General features: G+C 44.0%; 2 protein-coding genes across 5 annotated transcripts in view; one reads left to right on the top strand and one right to left on the bottom strand.

Annotated features, from left to right (window-relative positions):
* Nucleotides 1-21198, top strand: part of samd12 (sterile alpha motif domain containing 12) — a 122037-nt gene that overhangs the window by 68459 nt on the left and 32380 nt on the right. For 2 of the 4 annotated variants that reach the window (XM_029658011.2, XM_029658012.2), the window contains exon 5: nt 14814-15912. The exons of 1 other annotated variant lie outside the window; for it this stretch is intronic. In XM_029658011.2, the coding sequence (XP_029513871.1) occupies nt 14814-14908 (95 nt within the window). In that variant the 3' untranslated portion in view covers nt 14909-15912. Of the gene's footprint in view, nt 1-14813; nt 15913-21198 lie in introns of those variants that run through there. One more of the 4 variants, XM_029658009.2, reaches the window with a different exon arrangement.
* LOC115128293 (CUE domain-containing protein 2-like) lies at nt 6144-7172 on the bottom strand. The gene has a single exon (XM_029658008.2). It carries the CDS (start codon nt 7162-7164, stop codon nt 6328-6330), a length of 837 nt encoding a protein of 278 aa, XP_029513868.2. The 5' UTR covers nt 7165-7172; the 3' UTR covers nt 6144-6327.

The following is a 21198-nucleotide window of genomic DNA, read 5'->3' as shown; positions in this document are numbered from 1 at the left end:
ACTGCTCCAAAACCTCCATAAAAAAAGCCGGACTACGGTTTGCAACTGCACATGGGGACAAAGATCATACTTTTTGGTGAAATATCCTCTGGTCTGCTGAAACAAAAATAGAGCTGTTTGGCCATAATTACCATTGTTATGTTTGGAGGAAAAAGGGGGGGGGGGGGCTTGCAAGTCAAAGAACACCATCCCAACCGTGAAGCATGGGGGTGGCAGCATCATGTTGTGTGGGTGCTTTGCTGCAGGAGGGACTGGTGCACTTCACAAAGTAGATGGCATCATGAGGAAGTAAAATTATGTGGATATATTGAAACAACATCTCATCTCAAGTTAAAGCTTGGTCGCAAATGGACAATGATCCCAAGCATACTTCCAAAGTTGTGGCAAAATGGCTTAAGGACAAAGTCAAGGCATTGGAGTGGCCATCACAAAGCCCTGACCTCAATCCTATAGAAAATTTGTGGGCAGAACTGAAAAAGCATGTGCGGGCAAGGAGGCCTACAAACCTGACTGAATTACACCAGCACTGTCAGGAGGAACGGGCCAAAATTCACCCAACTTATTGTGGGAAGCTTGTGGAAGGCTACCCCGCAACATTTGACCCACGTTCAACAATTTAAATGCAATGCTACCAAATACTAATTGAGTGTATGTAAACTTCGACCCACTGAGAATGTGATGAAAGAAATCAAAGCTTAAATAAATAATTATCTCTACTATTATTCTGACATTTAACATTCTTAAAATAAAGTGGTGATCCTAACTGACATAAGACAGGGAATTTTTACTAAGATTAAATGTCAGGAATTGTGAAAAATTTAGTTTAAATGTATTTGGCTAAGGTGTATGTAAACTTCCGACTTCAACTGTATGTCCCAGTTTTCCATGGCCTGCATACACACCAGACATGTCACCCATTGAGCAGTTTGGATGCTCTGGATCAACGTGTACAGCAGCGTGTTCCAGTTCTTACCAATATCCAGCAGCTTCGCACCGCCATTGAAGAGGAGCGGGACAACATTCCACAGGCCACAATCAACAGCCTGATCAACTCTATGTGAAGGATGTGTCAAGCTGCATGAGGCAAATTATTGTCACACCAGATACTGACTGGCTTTCTGGTCCACACCCCTACTTTTTTAAAAAGGTATCAGTGACTAACCAACTCATATCTGTATTCCCAGTCATGTGAAATCCATAGATTAGAGCTTAATGAATTGATTTCAATTGACTGATTTCCTTATGAACTGTAAAATCTTTGAAATTGTTGCATGTTGCGTATATAAACCCTGGATTACTGATGCTACAGTATGTCATTTCCAATGAGAGGCTTTGAAGCCACTTGTAGGCCATATTGGCATTCCCCAGAAGAAGCAGTCCTACCATAGGAATGAAGGGTATTCGGCAGTGTTTTTATTAAATGTTAAGGACAGAATTACATGTGTTTTTTTTGTTGTTGTAGTGGGGACAGTAACGTTAGAACCTTAAAGTATATATATTTTTTAAATGTTTAGCTCACATACTATAATTTAGAAATGTGAATTAGGGTGTCTGTAATAGAATAAACATGGAAAAAACAAATGTAGACATTAATAAATGCATTTCTATAGCTTCCCAAATATATTTTACAATGGTGGTGGAGAGCCAAGATGGAGGCACGGTGGCATCAAAACATCTCCCGTTCTTCCACAATAAATAACATTTTGGTGTTTAGTTGGTGGTGGAAACCGCTGTCACAGAATTTCCTCATCTGGTGACCGAGATGTCATATAGTTTACATCGTTTTCAAGCTCATCAAACCATAACGTTACCTGTGGATGGGGGCATTGTCATCCTATCGTGGCAAAGCCATTGTAGCGAAAATAATGTCCAGCCCAGCATTTGTATACATGACCCTATGTATGATGGGATGTTAATTGCTTAATTAACTCAGGAACCACCCCTGTGTGGAAGCACCTGCTTTCAATATACTTTTCTATTCCTCATTTACTCAAGTGTTTCATTTATTTTGGAAGATACTTGCATCTTGTGGTGGCCAAAGCTCTTTTAGTTTTACAGCTACCTCCGAGAGATATCCAGGTACTGGGTATCAGTCAGAAACATACCAGCCTCCTATGGTTCTCAACTGGTTTTGCCTCTGGACCCAAATTGGACCAGGTTGTCTCCGTCACAACCCAATGTTCGCATTGCGAACAAGTATCGCCAAAGTACAATATGGAAAACGATATTTAAAAATGTGGGTTGAGAATCGCCGCCCTAGCATGTGTCGCCGTTTGATAAGATTTGGCCTCTCGTGGTTTACTGAATAAAACGTGCAGAGAAGTGCATTGTATCTTTATAACTGAGACTAAATGAATTCACAAGGCTTGGAGCTTCAGAGAACTTCTAACTTTCATTTGAATGACTTTATAAACATATACAGGCAAGGTTTGCCAGGAGGGTAAAATATAAATATTTATCTTGATTCATATTTCCTCTCTGCGTCTATCTTTTTGTGTGTGTGTGTGTGTGTGTGTGTACACGTGCGTGTGTGTGTGTACGTGCGTGTGTACGTACGTGAGTGCACGCACACCTGTGTTCGTTAGTTTGCTTGCTCGTTTGATACGACATCCCTGACTGTACCCCTGTAATGCTACTTCATATTTCCGTTTGTGTGTGTCAGATGTCGTCGTCTGTGCGTCGTCAAGCATCCGGATCAGCACAAGCGCACCGCCGTGCACGTTGTCGGAGCCGCCGCAGGCTTAACTTGCCCTCTATTAAAGATGTACGGTCTTCAAAGAGGGAGTTATCAAACCCCAGGGCCCCACTTTGTGACGCTCTGTTTGTAGCATTGTACTGAGTTTAAAGGAGGTTCATTGAAAGGTCTTTTAGCCATTCCGGTTGATTGATCTCACTCTGGCCCCTTTGATATGCAAGCTAAGAATGCCAGTCTTCTCACTCGCTCTCGCTCGATCGGACCTCTCGCTCTGTCGGCCTTCTTTCTGTCGGCCCTCTTTCTCTCGCCCCTTTGGCCCTGCTCGTGCCAGGCGCCATGTTTGAGGGACACTCCGGATTTTAATTATATCCTTTGATTATCTTCCAAACTGAACTCCTCATCTTGGGAGAGAGAGAGAGAGATTGCTGATGATACAGACCTGGGCTGCCTCAGTGCCTCTGCCAAGCAGCACCGCCGTATAGGAGAGATGTGTGTCCAGCCAACGCTGAGATGTGTCCCCACTGAGATATTCTCTCAATACGCATGGGATTTTACAAGAAGAAATGTTTGTCTTCGAGTGTCTTATTGGGGGGGATGGTTGAAGATGGGCTGCAGAGTTAGCTGAGAGGGGTTAGCCTAGCCTAAGCTAGCACCTGGCTGTAGTGGTACCAGTACACAGATGTTAACATGCTGTAGATTCATAGTCATGACATGACATTAATGGGTTGGACATTTCCAGACATATAATCTAGCTGTAAACATGTGCAACAATTTCTTCTGTTTTATGACCAGCAGTGCCTGTCATGGTGGATGTGATTTGTTGCCATGTGCTGGCAGCCATTTTGAAATCCACGTTGTCCAATGTCTTAATCACATGTAATGGGGTCACTCTTAAAGCCCGCACAGACTGTACGATTTTAACTGTTTTATGCCACGATTTTGACTTCCCCAGACAACATGTTAACATCGTGGGCATATTCTTAGGCCGTAAACGATTGTCGGACATCTTGGCTTGTTCAGTGTGACAGGTTCTAGGTCTGATTTTTAAGCACCACCTACATGCGGTCGTAGGCTCCGACAAAGTTCTGGCAGTGTCAAATGTTTTGACCAATAGGAACACGATTATTGCGTTGCAAGAAGAACAATTTCCCTAATCTGGTTTAGTCTACATTACACATTTAGTCTACATTACACATCTGAAATCAGGCTACCTGATAGTATTTTGATAAATGCACAGAATTGCCAATCAAACTAAACGTTCCAACACAGTGACCATGTCAATTTTGGGAAGCCTATTTGATTCGGAGTTTGGACATATACAGATCGTTTTTACATACAATTTCTAAGATTCAAACGTTCCGTTTTTTTTTCCGAACTCACTACATTCACGCATAAGCATAGAGAGAGGAATGCTCTACTGGTGCTGGCACATGTGCAGATCAAATACAAACTTGGAGTCACCCGATTATATGGTGTGTGTGGTCCTCCCACTACGACTCGGGAAACCATGCAGTTTATTAGGCTACAGATGATGAACTTCACAGGGTTTTGAAAGTGCATGTTATGAGCATGATTGTCCTCCTTTCCAATAAATATTGAGGGTCTTATTCCGGTGACATGATGATCGATGCTTGACTGCTGTTTGACAAATACAAATATTCTAGCTCATAATAATCTCAGGTAGACTCAGTCCCGTGTGCCTCAGTTGGTAGAGCATGACGCTTGCAGGGTTGTGGGTTCAATTCCCATGGGGGGCCAGTATGAAAATGTATGCACTCACTATAATACTGTAAGTCACTCTGAATAAGAGCATCTGCTAAATGACTCAAATGTAAACGTACAGTGTAGCCTGCCTGTACAGCCTTCCCGCACTGTATCGGTGAGTTGTTGGCTAGAGTGCTGATGCCAAGACCAGAGTAAGCACATTTGCTATTCAAAACAACTGTTTTTGTGACAAAACTATCTGTATAATTGAAAAATGAGATGGGAACACATTGACATTTACATTACATTTACATTTAAGTCATTTAGCAGACGCTCTTATCCAGAGCGACTTACAAATTGGTGCGTTCACCTTAAGACATCCAGTGGAACAGCCACTTTACAATAGTGCATCTAAATCCTTTAAGGGGGGGTGTGAGAAGGATTACTTTATCCTATCCTAGGTATTCCTGAAAGAGGTGGGGTTTCAGGTGTCTCCGGAAGGTGGTGATTGACTCCGCTGTCCTGGCGTCGTGAGGGAGTTTGTTCCACCATTGGGGGGCCAGAGCAGCGAACAGTTTTGACTGGGCTGCGCGGGAACTGTACTTCCTCAGTGGTAGGGAGGCGAGCAGGCCAGAGGTGGATGAACGCAGTGCCCTTGTTTGGGTGTAGGGCCTGATCAGAGCCTGGAGGTACTGAGGTGCCGTTCCCCTCACAGCTCCGTAGGCAAGCACCATGGTCTTGTAGCGGATGCGAGCTTCAACTGGAAGCCAGTGGAGAGAGCGGAGGAGCGGGGTGACGTGAGAGAACTTGGGAAGGTTGAACACCAGACGGGCTGCGGCGTTCTGGATGAGTTGTAGGGGTTTAATGGCACAGGCAGGGAGCCCAGCCAACAGTGAGTTGCAGTAATCCAGACGGGAGATGACAAGTGCCTGGATTAGGACCTGCGCTGCTTCCTGTGTGAGGCAGGGTCGTACTCTGCGGATGTTGTAGAGCATGAACCTACAAGAACGGGCCACCGCCTTGATGTTAGTTGAGAACGACAGGGTGTTGTCCAGGATCACGCCCAGGTTCTTAGCGCTCTGGGAGGAGGACACAATGGAGTTGTCAACCGTGATGGCGAGATCATGGAATGGGCAGTCCTTCCCCGGGATTGACCTTTTAGATTTTTATTCAGTACTTGAACACTAAAGCAAAACAGTGCCCACAAAATGCATTACATTTACATTTAAGTCATTTAGCAGACGCTCTTATCCAGAGCGACTTACAAATTGGGTTATCATTCTCCAGAAGTAGATCTCCAGTGCCTTGCTAGTAAAAAAGGCCCTTTTCATGCTGCGGGAAATACCACTTCCAGTCTAAGGAACAACTTCCTCCAACATGGCGCCGCATGTTTATGAGGTCGCCGATAACTTATTTTAGTAAAAACATGGGTGCACAGGCTGAATGGACTAAACTTACCCTTATATGAGGAATAAGGTATTGCGACAGAGTACTGAAAATAGTGTTTTGAAACAGGCCCCAAATCGCTAAGTCCCCCTGCCAGGAAAAATACCAATAACAATTATATCTGACCCCAAAAAATCTGTACCATGTCAGACCTGCTGAAATGGAGAAAAAAAAAACAGTACACAGTTTGGACATAAGAGAATCAAATGTAGCAGTTGTTCAAGTCTTATACACATGGCCAGCCCACTACAAGAGCACATCATGACCCACCTAGAGAACAAAACAATGATGCCAGAGAATCACTGCAAAGGAGAAATTATATTCGAAGCAAGACGATGGCCACACACTTTTCAAATCAGACACTTACACATACTAAAAACAAACATTTTCCATAACCAGGCAAACAAAAAAAACAAGGCATTCAGAAAGAATGTAACCAACAAAGTCAATGGCTGGTGTTCCAGAAGAGTGCCAGTCAGTCATCAATGGAATCTGTATTTGCGTGCGGGTTTGATGCTGACGTAAGTTTTCACCTCCTCCGTCTCCTCTTTCTTCACCAGTTGGTACCGCTCCCCTTTTGTGGTCACCACCTGGTTGCTGTGGTAACGCACCAGTTTCTTAGGGGCATCTTTAGGTGCAACAGGCCTGTGTGTTTTCTTATCCTCCTCTCTGTCCACTAGCATGTACTTCTCCAGGATGCTCTCTTTCATCTTCTGCTCTGCCTGAGGGGAACCCATCTTCCCATGGTTTACGTTTAGAGGTGTGTGGCTGAGCTGGATGTCTCCTTCGATGATGAGGCGGACAGCCTCCTCCATGTCACCTTTAGCAATGGACAACGCACTCCTGGCCTCTGATAGTCTGCACTTGGGGAACATCTCCAGAAGGAGCGGCTCCTGGGCCTCCCACTCAGGGAATGGCACCTTGGCGGTGGCCCCCTCAGTCTGTGTAGTAAGGCAGTGCATCTCCCTCACAGGAGGCCCAGTGGAGGTAGCGCTGACTGTCAGTGGGACCTCCATTCTAGCCTTTGGCACACTATTTTCTGAACTCCGGGCTGTGGCTAGTTTTGAAGCCAGGCTGAACATCATATCACAAACGTTAACACTGTCAATTTCAGCAAAGCCAGGAATGTAGGCCTCCAGCATTTCTACAAAGACCTCCACGTCAAAGTTCTCCTCCACGCTCTCCTGAGATCCCAGATCCTCCAGGACTCCAGTGATGTAGGGAAGCAACACATCATCCAGGGAACTCAGGTCTGCTTCGGGAATGCATGTCTGAATGAACTCCTGCAGGGTATCGTGGATTATCTTGTGAAGGTCCATAATGGGCTCAAAACAAACTTTTTTGTTTTTTTGAAATGCAATATGTCATCACGCACTGATTTACCTCCACAACAAGTCCATTTGGTGGAAACGCACCACTGGAGGGAAAATACGTATTTTCTTTATGCCGATTTGAGAATATTCACATGAAAATCTGTCGTCAATGGAATGGGAACCTAGTTACTGAAATTCACTGTCGGGGCCCAAGTCTAACAGAACACACGGTCCCTCTTTTTACGTAATCATACATAATCAATTAAAGAGCAATTGCAGAAAGGCAGAGCGGAAGTGGAGAAAGTCAAAGTTGCAAGTCCATTATGATATTCTGAGGGAGCAACTGGTCACAAGGCAATTAGAAATGCCAGATGGGCTCATTTTTCTAACTTGATTACTATTAATCAGAATCATTTGAGAGTGCTCTTCTCGACCATTGACGGCCTGATGATTCCTACCCCCGCAAACCTATGTGAACTTCCACAAAAAATAACCGACAATAGGCCGGGTGTCAGTCAAGCAAGACCTGATGAGAAGTATGATGATATGTGCCCTAGCCTACCACGCAAAGGCCCTATGGATTTATTTTCCCTGGTTGACACAGACATGATCAGGAAAGTGATTTCACAACTTGTGCCTTCTACCTGCCTTCTCGATCCTATCCCCACCACCTCCTTCAAAACAGTTTTTAATTGCATATCTGAAGAAGTTAAAGTTACTGTTAATCACTCCCTGTTCACAGGCACTTTCCCCACTGCACTAAAAACTGCTATGGTGAAACCCCTTCTGAAGAAAAGTAATCTAGTTTCTTCAGCTCTTAGCAATTTTCGTCCAATCTCCGACCTTCCACTCTTAAACAACATTCTTGAGAAATTGGTTTTCAAACAGCAAAATTATTTTTTTAGAGCCAACACAGACGCCAAACAGCTCTCTGTCCTTGTAATCTTGGATTTAAGTGCTGTATTTGGTTTAGGACCTATTTAACCGGTCAACAGTGTGTCACCCTTGGTGAACATAATGCAGAGAAAATACATGCCACGTGGCGTTTCACAAGGTTCGATTTTGGGTCTGGTGCTTTTCAGTTTATACAGGGCATTCGGAAAGTATTCTGTAGTGATGCCTCAAGCACTGAGATGCAGTGCCTTAGACCGCTGCACCACACGGGAGCCCTATGCAGAGGGGGGGGGGGGGGGGGGGGGGACTAAAGTATGTTGCTACACTTTAATTAGAATTCCTCTTTAGCCCTCTGTTCTTTATAATAGTTCAATTTATTGTCATTTGTTCCGCTCCTGGCAATGAGCCCCTCTTCATCTCTCTTTCCCTATTCCTCCCTTCTCGTCCTCTACCCCAATCCATCCATCCTATTGGCTCCGTAGCGTTTGGCTCGTAGAAAATGAGGAATGATTACATGACACACTTTTTAGTGTCCCTACTATAAAACTGGCGCAGAGAAACCCATAATGGGGTGGAATGAGTCAGGTTGGCCGTCGTGCCAGCCGTTTTCTTTGGCTCGACAGCCGGTTACAGAGCACACTCGGGGCATATATGACACAAACTTACCCACTGATATTAATGGGGGAGATATTATTTCTCATTGCGCACACATTAAATCGTAATCGAGAAATGTAAGGAGGGCTCATGTTTCTCATCGGTGTGCGTCAGTCCTGGGCATTATTATTTGCCATTAGTCAACTGTAACTATTCTCAGAAACATGCGGTTTCTTTTCCCAAGTCATGTTTGTCTGTTAACAAGTTGTACCCCGTTCAGTTTTCGCTCAGTTTTCCTCCGCCAGTCTTATATCTGTCCTACTCTGTCAATCTGTTTACAAGGTCGGTAGTAGTGCCAGGCCAGTCTGTCCCATCTAGATGGACATCTCACTTCTGTGTTGAGGCCCACAGCGCTGAGGTTAGCTAACCAGACTGTTACCAAGCTCAGAGAGCCAACGGCTACTATAGCTAGATTCGTATCAAAGGTATCTAACTCCTAGGTGTGAGTCGTGCCCCTGTTCTGCTCAGATCAGAGAGTTGGTCCTGTTTGTTATGTATTGTACGGGCTCTCACAAAGGGACTATGTCCCCGGCGATCACGTTTCCCTGTTGCAAATAGATCTATGTTTCTGTAATTAATGAATGCGAGTCAGGGAGAGGGTAGGGGACTAAGTTATTTGATCATTTAAAAGGTTATTTTAAGGTACCAGGTACAGTCGGTGTATTGTAATTCAAACTTTATAAATCGGTGTCATTAAGCACCAAACGGACTGAAACAGTTAGGGACTACCTGAACCTGTCCAATAGGAAATGCTAGCTTTCCGGTGGAAAACGTTTTGCTACAGTATGCCCTAGTAATGAATACAACCCTGATCTAAGACCTGCAGTAGAGAGAGTAAATTGGCCTCTTTCGCAATCACAACGATGGTAATAGACTCATGGAAACGTCAGATATTTACTTCTAAGTTCATTGTGAACTGTTTTTTTTTTTTAGAGAACACATACTTTAACTGTCTCCATTTGAGACAGAAAGTCTATACTGGGTAGCTTATCTCTCTGTGTAATCTATCTATGTAATAGACTACATTTTATGCCTGAGTTGAGCTGCATTACATTCTGGCCCCGACAGAGATGTATTAACTTGCAGGTCGACAAATGACCTTTTTGAAATGTTCTGGACCTGAAGAGAGGGGGGATTCCTTCAGCTCATCCACACCAGCTGCATACTTTTACTCAGAGTAGCAGTGGACGTGTGCACCCTCACTTATTCATCACCTCCAGATTTGCAGGGGAGCTATGAAAGAAAGTATTTCAACTCCCTCCTCATCTCCCAAGAACATTTTTCATCCTCCTGAAAAGAACATGAGATGTCTGTTTTTTTTTGTGTGTTTTTTTTCCTTCCGCATTCCACAGCGAAACGGCGTTTTTTTTTTTCTCCCTCCCTCCATCTCTCTCTCGTTCTCTCTCTGTCTCGCTCTCTCTCGGCTACTCCAGTACTTTTGAACTTTTTTTACTCTTAATCCCATAGCCTAAAAATATGCCTGCGCCGTCTGAAGCCCAGCCGGTCCAGGAGAAACTCTGGTGTCTGTGGAAGAGGGAATTAGAGTACTGCTCTCCAGCCAAGTGGAAATGAACAGAGCGAGAGGAAGAGGAATGGAGAGAGTGAGGAGGAAAAAGATTTCAGGCTGTACCAGCACTCTCTCCAGCCTCTCTCTGGACATGCTTAATGCCATTTTATAGTTGGCATTAAGGTTATCCCTCATTTTTGCTAGCCCAGAATTGCAGAGATTCGCCTTATATGTTGTGCTATTCTAGATCATATCTTGAGCTTAGTGCACAGACATTGAGAGTGAAATGCATGACTATTGTCTTCCTGGTGGCGGACAGATAGACGAGGGGGAGCAGTGGAGGAGAAAGGAGAGGGACGGTAAGATGGAGAAATAGACACAGAGGTGGAGAGGGAGACAAAAGAGAGGAGGCAGAGAACGAGAAAAGAGGATGAGGGCGGGAGACAGACTGCTTAAGCGGCAGAGACTCGGGGGAAATACCCAAGCAATATCCCAACCAACCAGCCTCTGCCACCCTGCCCCACACAATTACAATATATCTGACAGAGATATTGAGCGCGGATCCCTTGGCATTTCTGTTGATGCACCGGCCGTCAAGAGGCAAGAGTTTTATATAAAATTACAAAAAAAAATGGAATTAATACAGTCTTATTGAAAAGAGGAGGCCCGGGCCAGCCGGGGAAAATAACAATGCGAGTTTCTGTCTCCAGAGTCCTCTCTTCCTCAGATAGCAGGTGGAGGTTTGGCCGGACCATGTTGTTCAGTTAGGTTCATTACTCATTGTGCGAGAATAGAAATGGAGATTGCTTGGGGGCTGCTACCTTGATATTAGGTAGAATAGAATAAATAGAGAATAAATCTGTGGATACTGCAAGAAAAGCATGGGGTTGACTGGATCACTAGTCACTTCTTCTCCTCTCAGGCTGTGCTGTTTTGGAAGACCATTTTCCCCCATCACGCCACCTTAGACGAGCACTTCGGTGAACTTTGAGACCTAATGTAGAGCTGTCCATTTTAGAAGAGACAAGGTTAGGGCAGGAGACAAAGGCAACCAACCTGTCAGGCACAGTCAGGAGACTATGGCCAGGCAGTCAACTACTGTACAGCTCTGTCTGAGGGACATTATCTTCCCCTTCGTTTTTTTACTGAAGACAGTGAAATTCTGTCTGTCAGAATTTGGGAGGTGCAGGGGACTGGTCAAGGGATGTATCAATTTTAAGAGGTTTCTGCACTAGCTTTTTTTGAAAGGTCTATTTTTATTAAAATTTTGTAAGATTGTTTTTTTTTTGACAATAGACCTAGACAAAAGACAAAAGACAACTTAACATTTCAGACATGGATCCACTAAACTAGACATGACGTTGGCTGGGACTTGATGCCCAACCTTAAACATAAAGAAAAAAGACAAACACTAGCTCAGACATTCATACATTTCAACAAACATTTAATGACCTCAAACTTTCCCAAACCTACATGTTCCCACAGTATCAATACCCATCTTGTTTGTTCTCATAAGATTTTTATTAAAAATGTTTCACCCTATGGATATTTCAAGGGTTTGTAATACTTTATCCCATTATCGCTTCAAATTCTGCTATTTATATCTGTAGCCCACATTTGGTATTTTTTTTATTTTCAATAATAATTAATTTGATTAATCCACTTAACGATCTAGGACCATATGATTTCCAGTTTAAGTAAACATTTTCAAACTGATTGAGAAAATAATGTTCCAACCCATTGGGTATCTCATTGCACCCTCATGCCATGTCTTGAAATATGCCGATAAACGGATTCAACGTAAACTTACATTACAAAACTTCTGACAGCCAACTTTCTAACTCCGCCGATACATTTTTGACATTATAGCATATGTCTTGGTCCCAAAAAGGTATATTTTGTGATGTTCTACCTTTTTGCAAAGGATATTGCGGCAAGTTGTGCGTCGGCTTATCCATATAGCCCTACATGGAATCGGTGAATGCAGGATTGTACCAACCCTGTTTAATTATGTATATTACATGTTGTATTTACCCATTTTCAAAGAATCTGTCTGTCCATTCTCACCTTCACCCTGTGTCTGTCCATTCTCACCTTCACCCTGTGTCTGTCCATTCTCACCTTCACCCTGTGTCTGTCCATTCTCACCTTCACCCTGTGTCTGTCCATTCTCACCTTCACCCTGTGTCTGTCCATTCTCACCTTCACCCTGTCTGTCCATTCTCACCTTCACCCTGTGTCTGTCCATTCTCACCTTCACCCTGTGTCTGTCCATTCTCACCTTCACCCTGTGTCTGTCCATTCTCACCTTCACCCTGTGTCTGTCCATTCTCACCTTCACCCTGTGTCTGTCCATTCTCACCTTCACCCTGTGTCTGTCCATTCTCACCTTCACCCTGTGTCTGTCCATTCTCACCTTCACCCTGTGTCTGTCCATTCTCACCTTCACCCTGTGTCTGTCCATTCTCACCTTCACCCTGTGTCTGTCCATTCTCACCTTCACCCTGTGTCTGTCCATTCTCACCTTCACCCTGTGTCTGTCCATTCTCACCTTCACCCTGTGTCTGTCCATTCTCACCTTCACCCTGTGTCTGTCCATTCTCACCTTCACCCTGTGTCATTAGCCCTTTTAAAAATAAAAATAAATACTGTTGCTTTTCAAGTCAACACAACGCTTTGAAAACAAACCTTACTCTGAACCATAAATTACCTTTATCTCGTGACATTGCTCTGGATTTAATCAATTTACCATGGGCTACTGTCATTATCTGTCCAATTGCAGATTGTTTTTTTTAAGTTAGGTTGTACACTACTCCTAGAGACTATACTGTATATGTAGAATACTGCTATGGTATACTACTACTACTACTACTACTACAATTGGTGACCCCATGGGGATGGATATCCACATCTAAATCTTATTTGTGCTTATTGGGGTTAAGGGGATCACCAAGTCCAGGGGAGAGATCAATCTCTCTCACTCACTCACACACACACACACACACACACACACACACACACACACACAGCCCTCAACCTTCTCAGATCTCCCTTCCCGCGCTTGACAAAACCTGTCATAACAATAAAAAATGCAGGATGTCCGACTATTTTATGAAGTCTGGAAATTAAAATGAAATGGGTCCATAAATCACATGGAATCTTTAAGTGTTTCCCATGTTTAATTTAGGAACGAGAGAGCGAGACTAAAGCGCTGACTCCACTGCCACCAGTGCGGATGACTACATAGACCTAGATTTCAGAAACTAGTATGTAGCCTCCATGTATAACGGAGCCTTATAACGCTATATGCACAATTACCACCATCGAGAACTCAAACTAATACATGATACAGATGTAGGATCTTAATTTGACCAGTTTCCCACAGCAGGAAAATAATCATGCAGCAACAGGAAATGTGAATTATTGGATTATAATTATTTGACATTTTTGTAGAGATTGATGATACATTTTTAGTTAGGGCAAATCAAGTCTGCAATTTTAAAGTGGAAATGACAAACTTTAGAAGCCTTTTTAACCCTTGAATATACTAGAAGTTAGCATTTTTTTGCTGTGCAGGAAAATTCCTACAACAACATGGTGATCAAATAAGATCCTACATCTGTAAATGCTTTAGCACACTTCGCAATACTAAGATACGATCTAGGTATAGACATATTATACAGGCAGAATGAATTATAGATGGGTGTAGACATAGTATTTATTCACAATGTTTAAGAGAGCGATATATTTATGCTGTTCAAAATTATTGGTTTAAGTCCAATTAGGTTAAATGGAATCGATGCGAGAGAGACAAATAGAGTACATATTTCATCGGAGTAGATCCAGTGTGTACACTTATTTTAGATTATATGCGTATAGTAACAGTGTACTGAATTAATTGATAGGTCCTTCCATCTCTCTCACACACACACACACACACAAAGAGAGCAGCTGGATACGGAGGGGAATTATCATGGGACGTGGTGTGAGGGTGTTGCTGATTTTGTATAAGGCCTACATTAGGGAGCCCTTTGATCCACAGTGCTCCCTTTGCCCTACAAAAACACAATTAAAATTGTGTGTGTGAAGGAACATCACCTTATTAACACCATTCTGACATCGCTTAAATTATGAATATGTTTTGCTCTGAGGGGGTAGATGGGGACGTACCCCCTGCGCCCCCCTACCTCAGATGTGTGTGCGTGTGTGCATTAGGAATACACAATTAATCTAATTCACATAGAAATCTTAACAGTTATGTGCAATATGCACATCGCAATTGATATCCATCTTGCAATATTTTAAAACGCCACTCAGCCGCGTGTAACATCCGTTTTTTTATAGTTTACTCTGTTTTTGTCGTCTCTCCCGCTCTCCTCTTAAGGCTTTCTCACGCACAAAAAGCCTCGCTCCGTCACTCAAGCAGCGCAGTTCCTCCTCCCGCTGTTAGATTTATTATACGTTTGCATGCTGTTCTGTTAGGTCATGCAAGTCAACACATTGTTCCAAACAAGAACGATGCTGCTTTCCACTTTGCTTCTTAGTGCCTTCAGAAAGTGTTCACACCCCTTGACTTTTTCCTCATTTTGTTGTGTTACAGCCTTGGGAGAGAGAGAAAGAGGGGGAGACGGAGGAGTTTTCGGGGCTAGTGACTCCACAGAGGACAGGAGCCTGCTGAGCAGAGAGCTCAGATAATGAGGCCTCTCAGTTCAGCCTCTTACTCCAGAGTAAATGCATTCTATTCACTATAGACTCCAAGGAAAGACACTACCCCCCCCCCCCCCCCCGAAGACTCCTTTTGCAGCGCCTTCAGAAAGTATTCACACCCCTCAACTTTTTTCCAAATCTTGTTGCGTTAGACTGGATTTTAAAATGGTTTAAACTGAGATGTTTTGTCACTGGCCTACACACAATACCCCATTATGTCAAAATGGAATTATGTTTTTCAAAATGTTTACAAAATAAAAAATGGAAAACTAAAATGTCTTAAGTCAGTAAGTATTCAACCCCTTTGTTGTGGCAAGCCTAAATAAGTGCTTAAGTTGCATGGACTTTCTCTGACCGACGACATGACATACAGCCCTCTGTGTGCAATAATAATGTTTAACATGATTTTTTGAATGACTACCTCATCTCTGTACCCCACACATACAATTATCTGTAAGGTCCCTCAGTCGAGCAGTGAATTTCATGATTCAACCACAAAGACCAGGGAGGTTTTCCAATTCCTCGCAAAGGGCACCGATTGGTAGGAGAAAAAAAAGCAGTCATTGAATATCCTTTTGAGCATGGTGAATTACACTGTGGATGGGGTATCACCCAGTCGCTACAAAGATACAGGCGTCCTTCCTAACTTAGTTGACGGAGAGGAAGGAAACCGCTCAGGGATTTCACCGTGAGGCCAATTATGACTTTAAAATAAAATGTAATGGCTGTGATGGGAGAAAACTGAGGATGGATCAACAACATTGTAGTTCCTCTACAATACTAACCTAAATGACAGAGTGAGAAGGAAGCCTGTACAAATGTAAAAAATATTGCAAAGCACTTATTCCTGTTTGCAATAAGAATCATGTGCAAAGCTCTTAGACCCAGAAAGACACACAGCTGTAATCGCTGCCAAAAGAGATTCTGACATGTATTGATGCCGCGGTGAGAATGCTTATGCAAATGGTATATTTCTGTATTTTATTTTCAATAAATGTGCATAAATGTCTAAACGTTTTCACTTTGTCATTATGGAGTATTGTGTGTAGATGGGTGAGGAAGAAATATATATTTAATCCATTTTAAATTCAGGCTGGAACATCAAAATGTGGAATAAATCAAGGGGTATGAAGGCACTGTATATCATTCTATTTCTAAAATTCCAACACTTCACCCAAGTGTTTTGATCTATATCGCAAGTCAAATCGCAATCACAATATTTAGTTTTAAAAAAATGTAAAAGCCTTCTTTTTTTATTCCCTGTTGTGCAGCCCTAGTGTGCGTGCATGCGTGTGTAAGGGGGTGTGGGGCTGGGCCTCGGAGAGAGAAACTCTGCAGAAGGAGTGTGGAGCTGCCGCCCAGCACAGTGTGTGTAGAAGTCCTGTTAACCTTCATTAGCCTCCTCCAGTAGAGAGAGATTAGCAGAATACAAATGCTATTTTCTCAGGTCTCTATTGGATAGCCTTCTCCTCTCCACAGAACTGCTGACGAATGACCTGCAGAGAAATATGATTTGGGGGGGAAGCAGGTGTTTACAGAATGCTAAGCACCTCTGCTTTAATATATTATATGCAAACTATTAATGATAGGAATACATGAAAGGTATTTGGCAGGTTTATTAGAGAGCATTTTTGTGGTGTGTGGTGGCTGATAGAGAGGTGGCTGTTGGGAGTGTTTGACCTTGAAGAAATAAGGTCTTGGACTCTTACATATTTGATCTGTTTGACGTGCCATGCCATGTATTTATAATGGAACATGACTTCTATCAATGGTCAAGCCTGGCAACATGTACTTTAATGCATTATAGATGGGCAAGTTCTAGTTCAAGTACCACCAATTCTACACTGTCATTAACGTGTGAAAGCAGTACTGGTGGTTGGTATTGTGAGTCAGAAAGCCTCGGTCTTCATTTCAATAGAAGAGCCACAGGTAGGGAGTGAGAGTTGCTGTTGCTAGGTTGTGTTAGGCCATAGAGGGAGGTAAACACAGAGGACACAGACTTGTGGACACACTAACACTCAGACATACTTTACAAACACAGCAGTGGTGTAAAAAAAATACTTTAAAGCAGTTTGGGGGTATCTGTACTTTACTATGTTTGACTACAGTCCTAAATGTACTTTTTCATCACTTTTCCCTGACACCCAAAAGTACTCGTTACATTTCAAATGTAGCATATATGATGTCTTCTAGCATCTCTCCTCCAGTCTCATTAGCTCTGTTCCCTTTCTCCTCTTCTCCATCAGTCTCTCTCCTGCTGTCATCTCTGCTCTCTTCTTTTCTTCTCAATCACTCGCTCTCTCCTCCCATCGTCTCTCTCCTCTCTATCAGTGTCTCTCTCCTTACACAGCAACAGTGTCTGACCGACTGATAGCACATCCCTGGGCTGGTGGAGGAAGACACCCACTCTGTCTGGGCTCTGCTCTGCAGTACTGCTAGCTAGATGTCAGCAGGATTATATTTCAGACAGAGAGATGTTCCAGGGTGGCCGGACTTGTTTCTATCTGTGGAACTGCAATGAATGTGAACAGAGTTGTACAAGAAACCAGTAGCCTACCATCATCGGATAGCATGCTATAGCACAGAGCTGATGTAGTTATTGGCAAAGAAACGCGCGCACACACACACACAGACTTCTGGATCCAGAGTGACTGCAGTTAACTAGTTTATGTTAGAAAACTGCTTTAAGATTCCCAGGGGCCTCTTTGAATAATCTATAGGGAACTGTATACCCTGTTCAAATGGAGAATTATTTAAGCTTGCTAGCCTACGTTACTCCTGACTGCATATCACCGGCAGCATAAATTGCTCAACTTTACTTGACGTTTGCTCTTCATCGCCCCTATTGTTGGCAACTTCCCAATGTACTCTGTGTGTATGTGTGCAGTACTGTGTACGTTTGCAGTCATTCTAATCACTCTGGTACCTTGGCCATTTTTACTGACTTATTCCACATACTATGTCATGGGTCTGGAGGGAGAGGCGTGTCACTGGAGAAATTAATGCACTTTACCGTGAGAGCCCAATGACTCATATGTGGCAACCCTACACACACACACGCACACGCACACCCCCACACACACACACACACACACACACACAGCACCATGTAGCGCTCTCCAGAGGGGAACCATAATCTAAATCTGTTGACAGCGAAACAAGAAGAAAAACCGCAGACTGGATTCAAGTCAGTCTCAGGGGTTTGAGTGTTGAACGAGTTAGGATCTGTGTACAGGGAAAGTAACAGCCAGTGCTGGAACTGTTGGAACTACGACACACATCCTGGCATCTGTGGCCTGTGAAGTAAAAAACATAATTTAGTGTGAGTGTGGGTGTGTGCTCTGTAATAGCTTACAGGTGATGTACAGTAAACTAGAGTTGTTCTCTTGTTTCCATAGTAGAGGCATAACGTAGGAAGATCCGGCGACTGCTGACGTGCCATGTAAATCCAAACCCACAGTTAGCACCGGTTTCGATTTAATTTAGTCTTTATCCTTTTCATTGTTTACGCACAATGTAACTGTAAACAAGAGTTCGGCGTCATCAAAAGGCCCAAACCGGTCATATAATGTCATAAGGTGAATGCACCAATTTGTAAGTCGCTCTGGATAAGAGCGTCTGCTAAATGACTTCAATGTAAATGTAATATAAAAACCTCTGTTTACCCTGTCTGCATTTCTCTGACTGACATGTGCCACTGACACGGGCCCGCAACCAAAACATGCGGACTCTCCTTCACTGCAGCCGACGTGAGTAAAACATTTAAACGTGTTAAACCTCGCAGGGCTGCAGGCCCAGACGGCATCCCCAGCCGCGCCCTCAGAGCATGCGCAGACCAGCTGGCTGGTGTGTTTACGGACATATTCAATCAATCCTTATCCCAGTCTGCTGTTCCCCATTGCTTCAAGAGGGCCACCATTGTCCCTGTTCCCAAGAAATCTAAGGTAACTGAGCGACTACCGCCCCATAGCACTCACTTCCGTCATCATGAAGTGCTTTGAGAGACTAGTCAAGGACCATATCACCTCCACCCTACCTGACACCCTAGACCCACTCCAATTTGCTTTCCGCACAAATAGGTCCACAGACGATGCAATCTCAACCACACTGCACACGGCCCTAACCCATCTGGACAAGAGGAATACCTATGTGAGAATGCTGTTCATCGACTACAGCTCAGCATTTAACACCCTGGGTCTCGACCCCGCCCTGTGCAACTGGGTACTGGACTTCCTGACGGGCCGCCCCCAGGTGGTGAGGGTAGGTAACAATATCTCCACCCCGCTGATCCTCAACACTGGGGCCCCACAAGGGTGCGTTCTGAGCCCTCTCCTGTACTCCCTGTTCACCCACGACTGTGTGGCCATGCACGTCACCAAAAACACTCACAAACTTCTACAGATGCACAATCGAGAGCATCCTGTCGGGCTGTATCACCGCCTGGTACGGCAACTGCCGTAAGGCTCTCCAGAGGGTAGTGAGGTCTGCACAACGCATCACCGGGGGCAAATACCTGCCCTCCAGACACCTACACCACCCGATGTCACAGGAAGGCCATAAAGATCATCAAGGACAACAACCACCCGAGCCACTGCCTGTTCACCCCGCTATCATCTAGAAGGTGAGGTCAGTACAGGTGCATCAAAGCTGGGACCGAGAGACTGAAAAACAGCTTCTATCTCAAGGCCATCAGACTGTTAAACAGCCACCACTAACATTGAGTGGCTGCTGCCAACACACTGACTCAACTCCAGCCACTTTAGTAATGGGAATTGATGTAAAATATATCACTAGCCACTTTAAACAATGCTACTCAATATAATGTTTACATAACCTACATTATTCATCTCATATGTATATACTGTACTCTATCATCTACTGCATCTTTATGTAATACGTGTATCACTAGCCACTTTCAACTGTGCCACTTTGTTTACATACCCTACACTACTCATCTCATATGTATATACTGTACTCGATACCATCTACTGCATCTTGCCTATGCCGTTCTGTACCATCATTCATTCATATCTTTATGTACATATTCTTTATCCCTTTACACTTGTGTGTATAAGGTAGTAGTTTTGGAATTGTTAGGTTAGATTACTCGTTGGTTATTACTGCATTGTCGGAACTAGAAGCACAAGCATTTCGCTACACTCGCATTAACATCTGCTAACCATGTGTATGTGAAAAATACATTTGATTTGATGACATACAGCCCTGATTTTCGTGCACTCGCTCTCTCCCCATCTCTCTCTCGCGCTCCCTCTCTCTTTCCCTCTCTGTCTCTCTCTCTCGCTTCCTCGGAGCAGTGTGTGTGTGTGTGTGTGTGTGTGTGTGTGTGGTGGCGTTACGATGATGATGTAAACTGCTCTGTTTTAACATGGCAGCTCCCAAATTGTCCTGAAGTGGCTCGTGGTGTAATTGCAGGTTGGGGCAAAAAGGGAAAGAGTCGTATGGAGTCAAGTCGCTCCTCCTCGGGGGGGGGGCAAAAAAGACTCTCCTGTCTTAATCTCTCCATAAGTGACTTGTCTAGGCCGACGCCTCCATCACACCCACACCTCGAGTAAGATCTCCAGGAGCCAGGCAGCAATTACCCATCAGCCAGGTTGGTGTGTCTTGCAGGGGAGGGAGAGCGTGAGGGGGTGGAGAGAGGGGAGAGATGGAAAGCTGGAGAGCGAAACAAAGCAAGACAAGGAGATGGAGAGAGAAAGAAAACGGGGGGGAGTATCTGTCAGAACCAGGAATTGTGCCACCGTCACATTGCCGTCAACTGGCAGCCATCGCTGATAAAGACAACCCAGACAAAGGATCTTCATGTGTATCCTCTCTTCCTCTCTTGTCTCTCCTTTCTACCCTCCTCTTGCTTTGTTGCCATTGTCACCCGCCCTACCTCCCCCACTTCCTATAAATTAGCGCCTGCATTTACCCATCAATCAGTAGACTGAAGAATGGAGTTAGGAAGCAGAGGGAGAGAGAGCGCGGTATACACCGTCATTCTCATTAGGGTTCCGTCCTACTCTCATACACACACACACCTCTCTGACTTACTGAGTGTGTTATTTTGGGTGATTTCCGGAACCAGTTGGTGCACTACCCGCCTGCTCTCCACTGATCCATAACGGCAAACGTATTTTCTCCCTCTCAAGACTTAATGAAGAGTGAAATCCTGTTGTTTTACGCTGGCGGGGTTTATCCTCGTTTTTCGTCCAGTCTATCTTCGTTTCCCTACGATCAAAGGTAGACGGAGTACATTTTAATAATGCAATGCATTT

Source organism: Oncorhynchus nerka, linkage group LG4, assembly GCF_034236695.1.
Source record: "Oncorhynchus nerka isolate Pitt River linkage group LG4, Oner_Uvic_2.0, whole genome shotgun sequence".
NCBI lineage: Eukaryota > Metazoa > Chordata > Actinopteri > Salmoniformes > Salmonidae > Oncorhynchus > Oncorhynchus nerka.
Note: the sequence above shows the minus strand (reverse complement) of the source record. Positions and strands in the feature narration are given on the sequence as shown.

Excerpts from the sequence above, each read along its gene's own strand:
- LOC115128293 (XM_029658008.2), bottom strand. The coding sequence starts at position 7,164 with ATGGACCTTCACAAGATAATCCACGATACCCTGCAGGAGTTCATTCAG.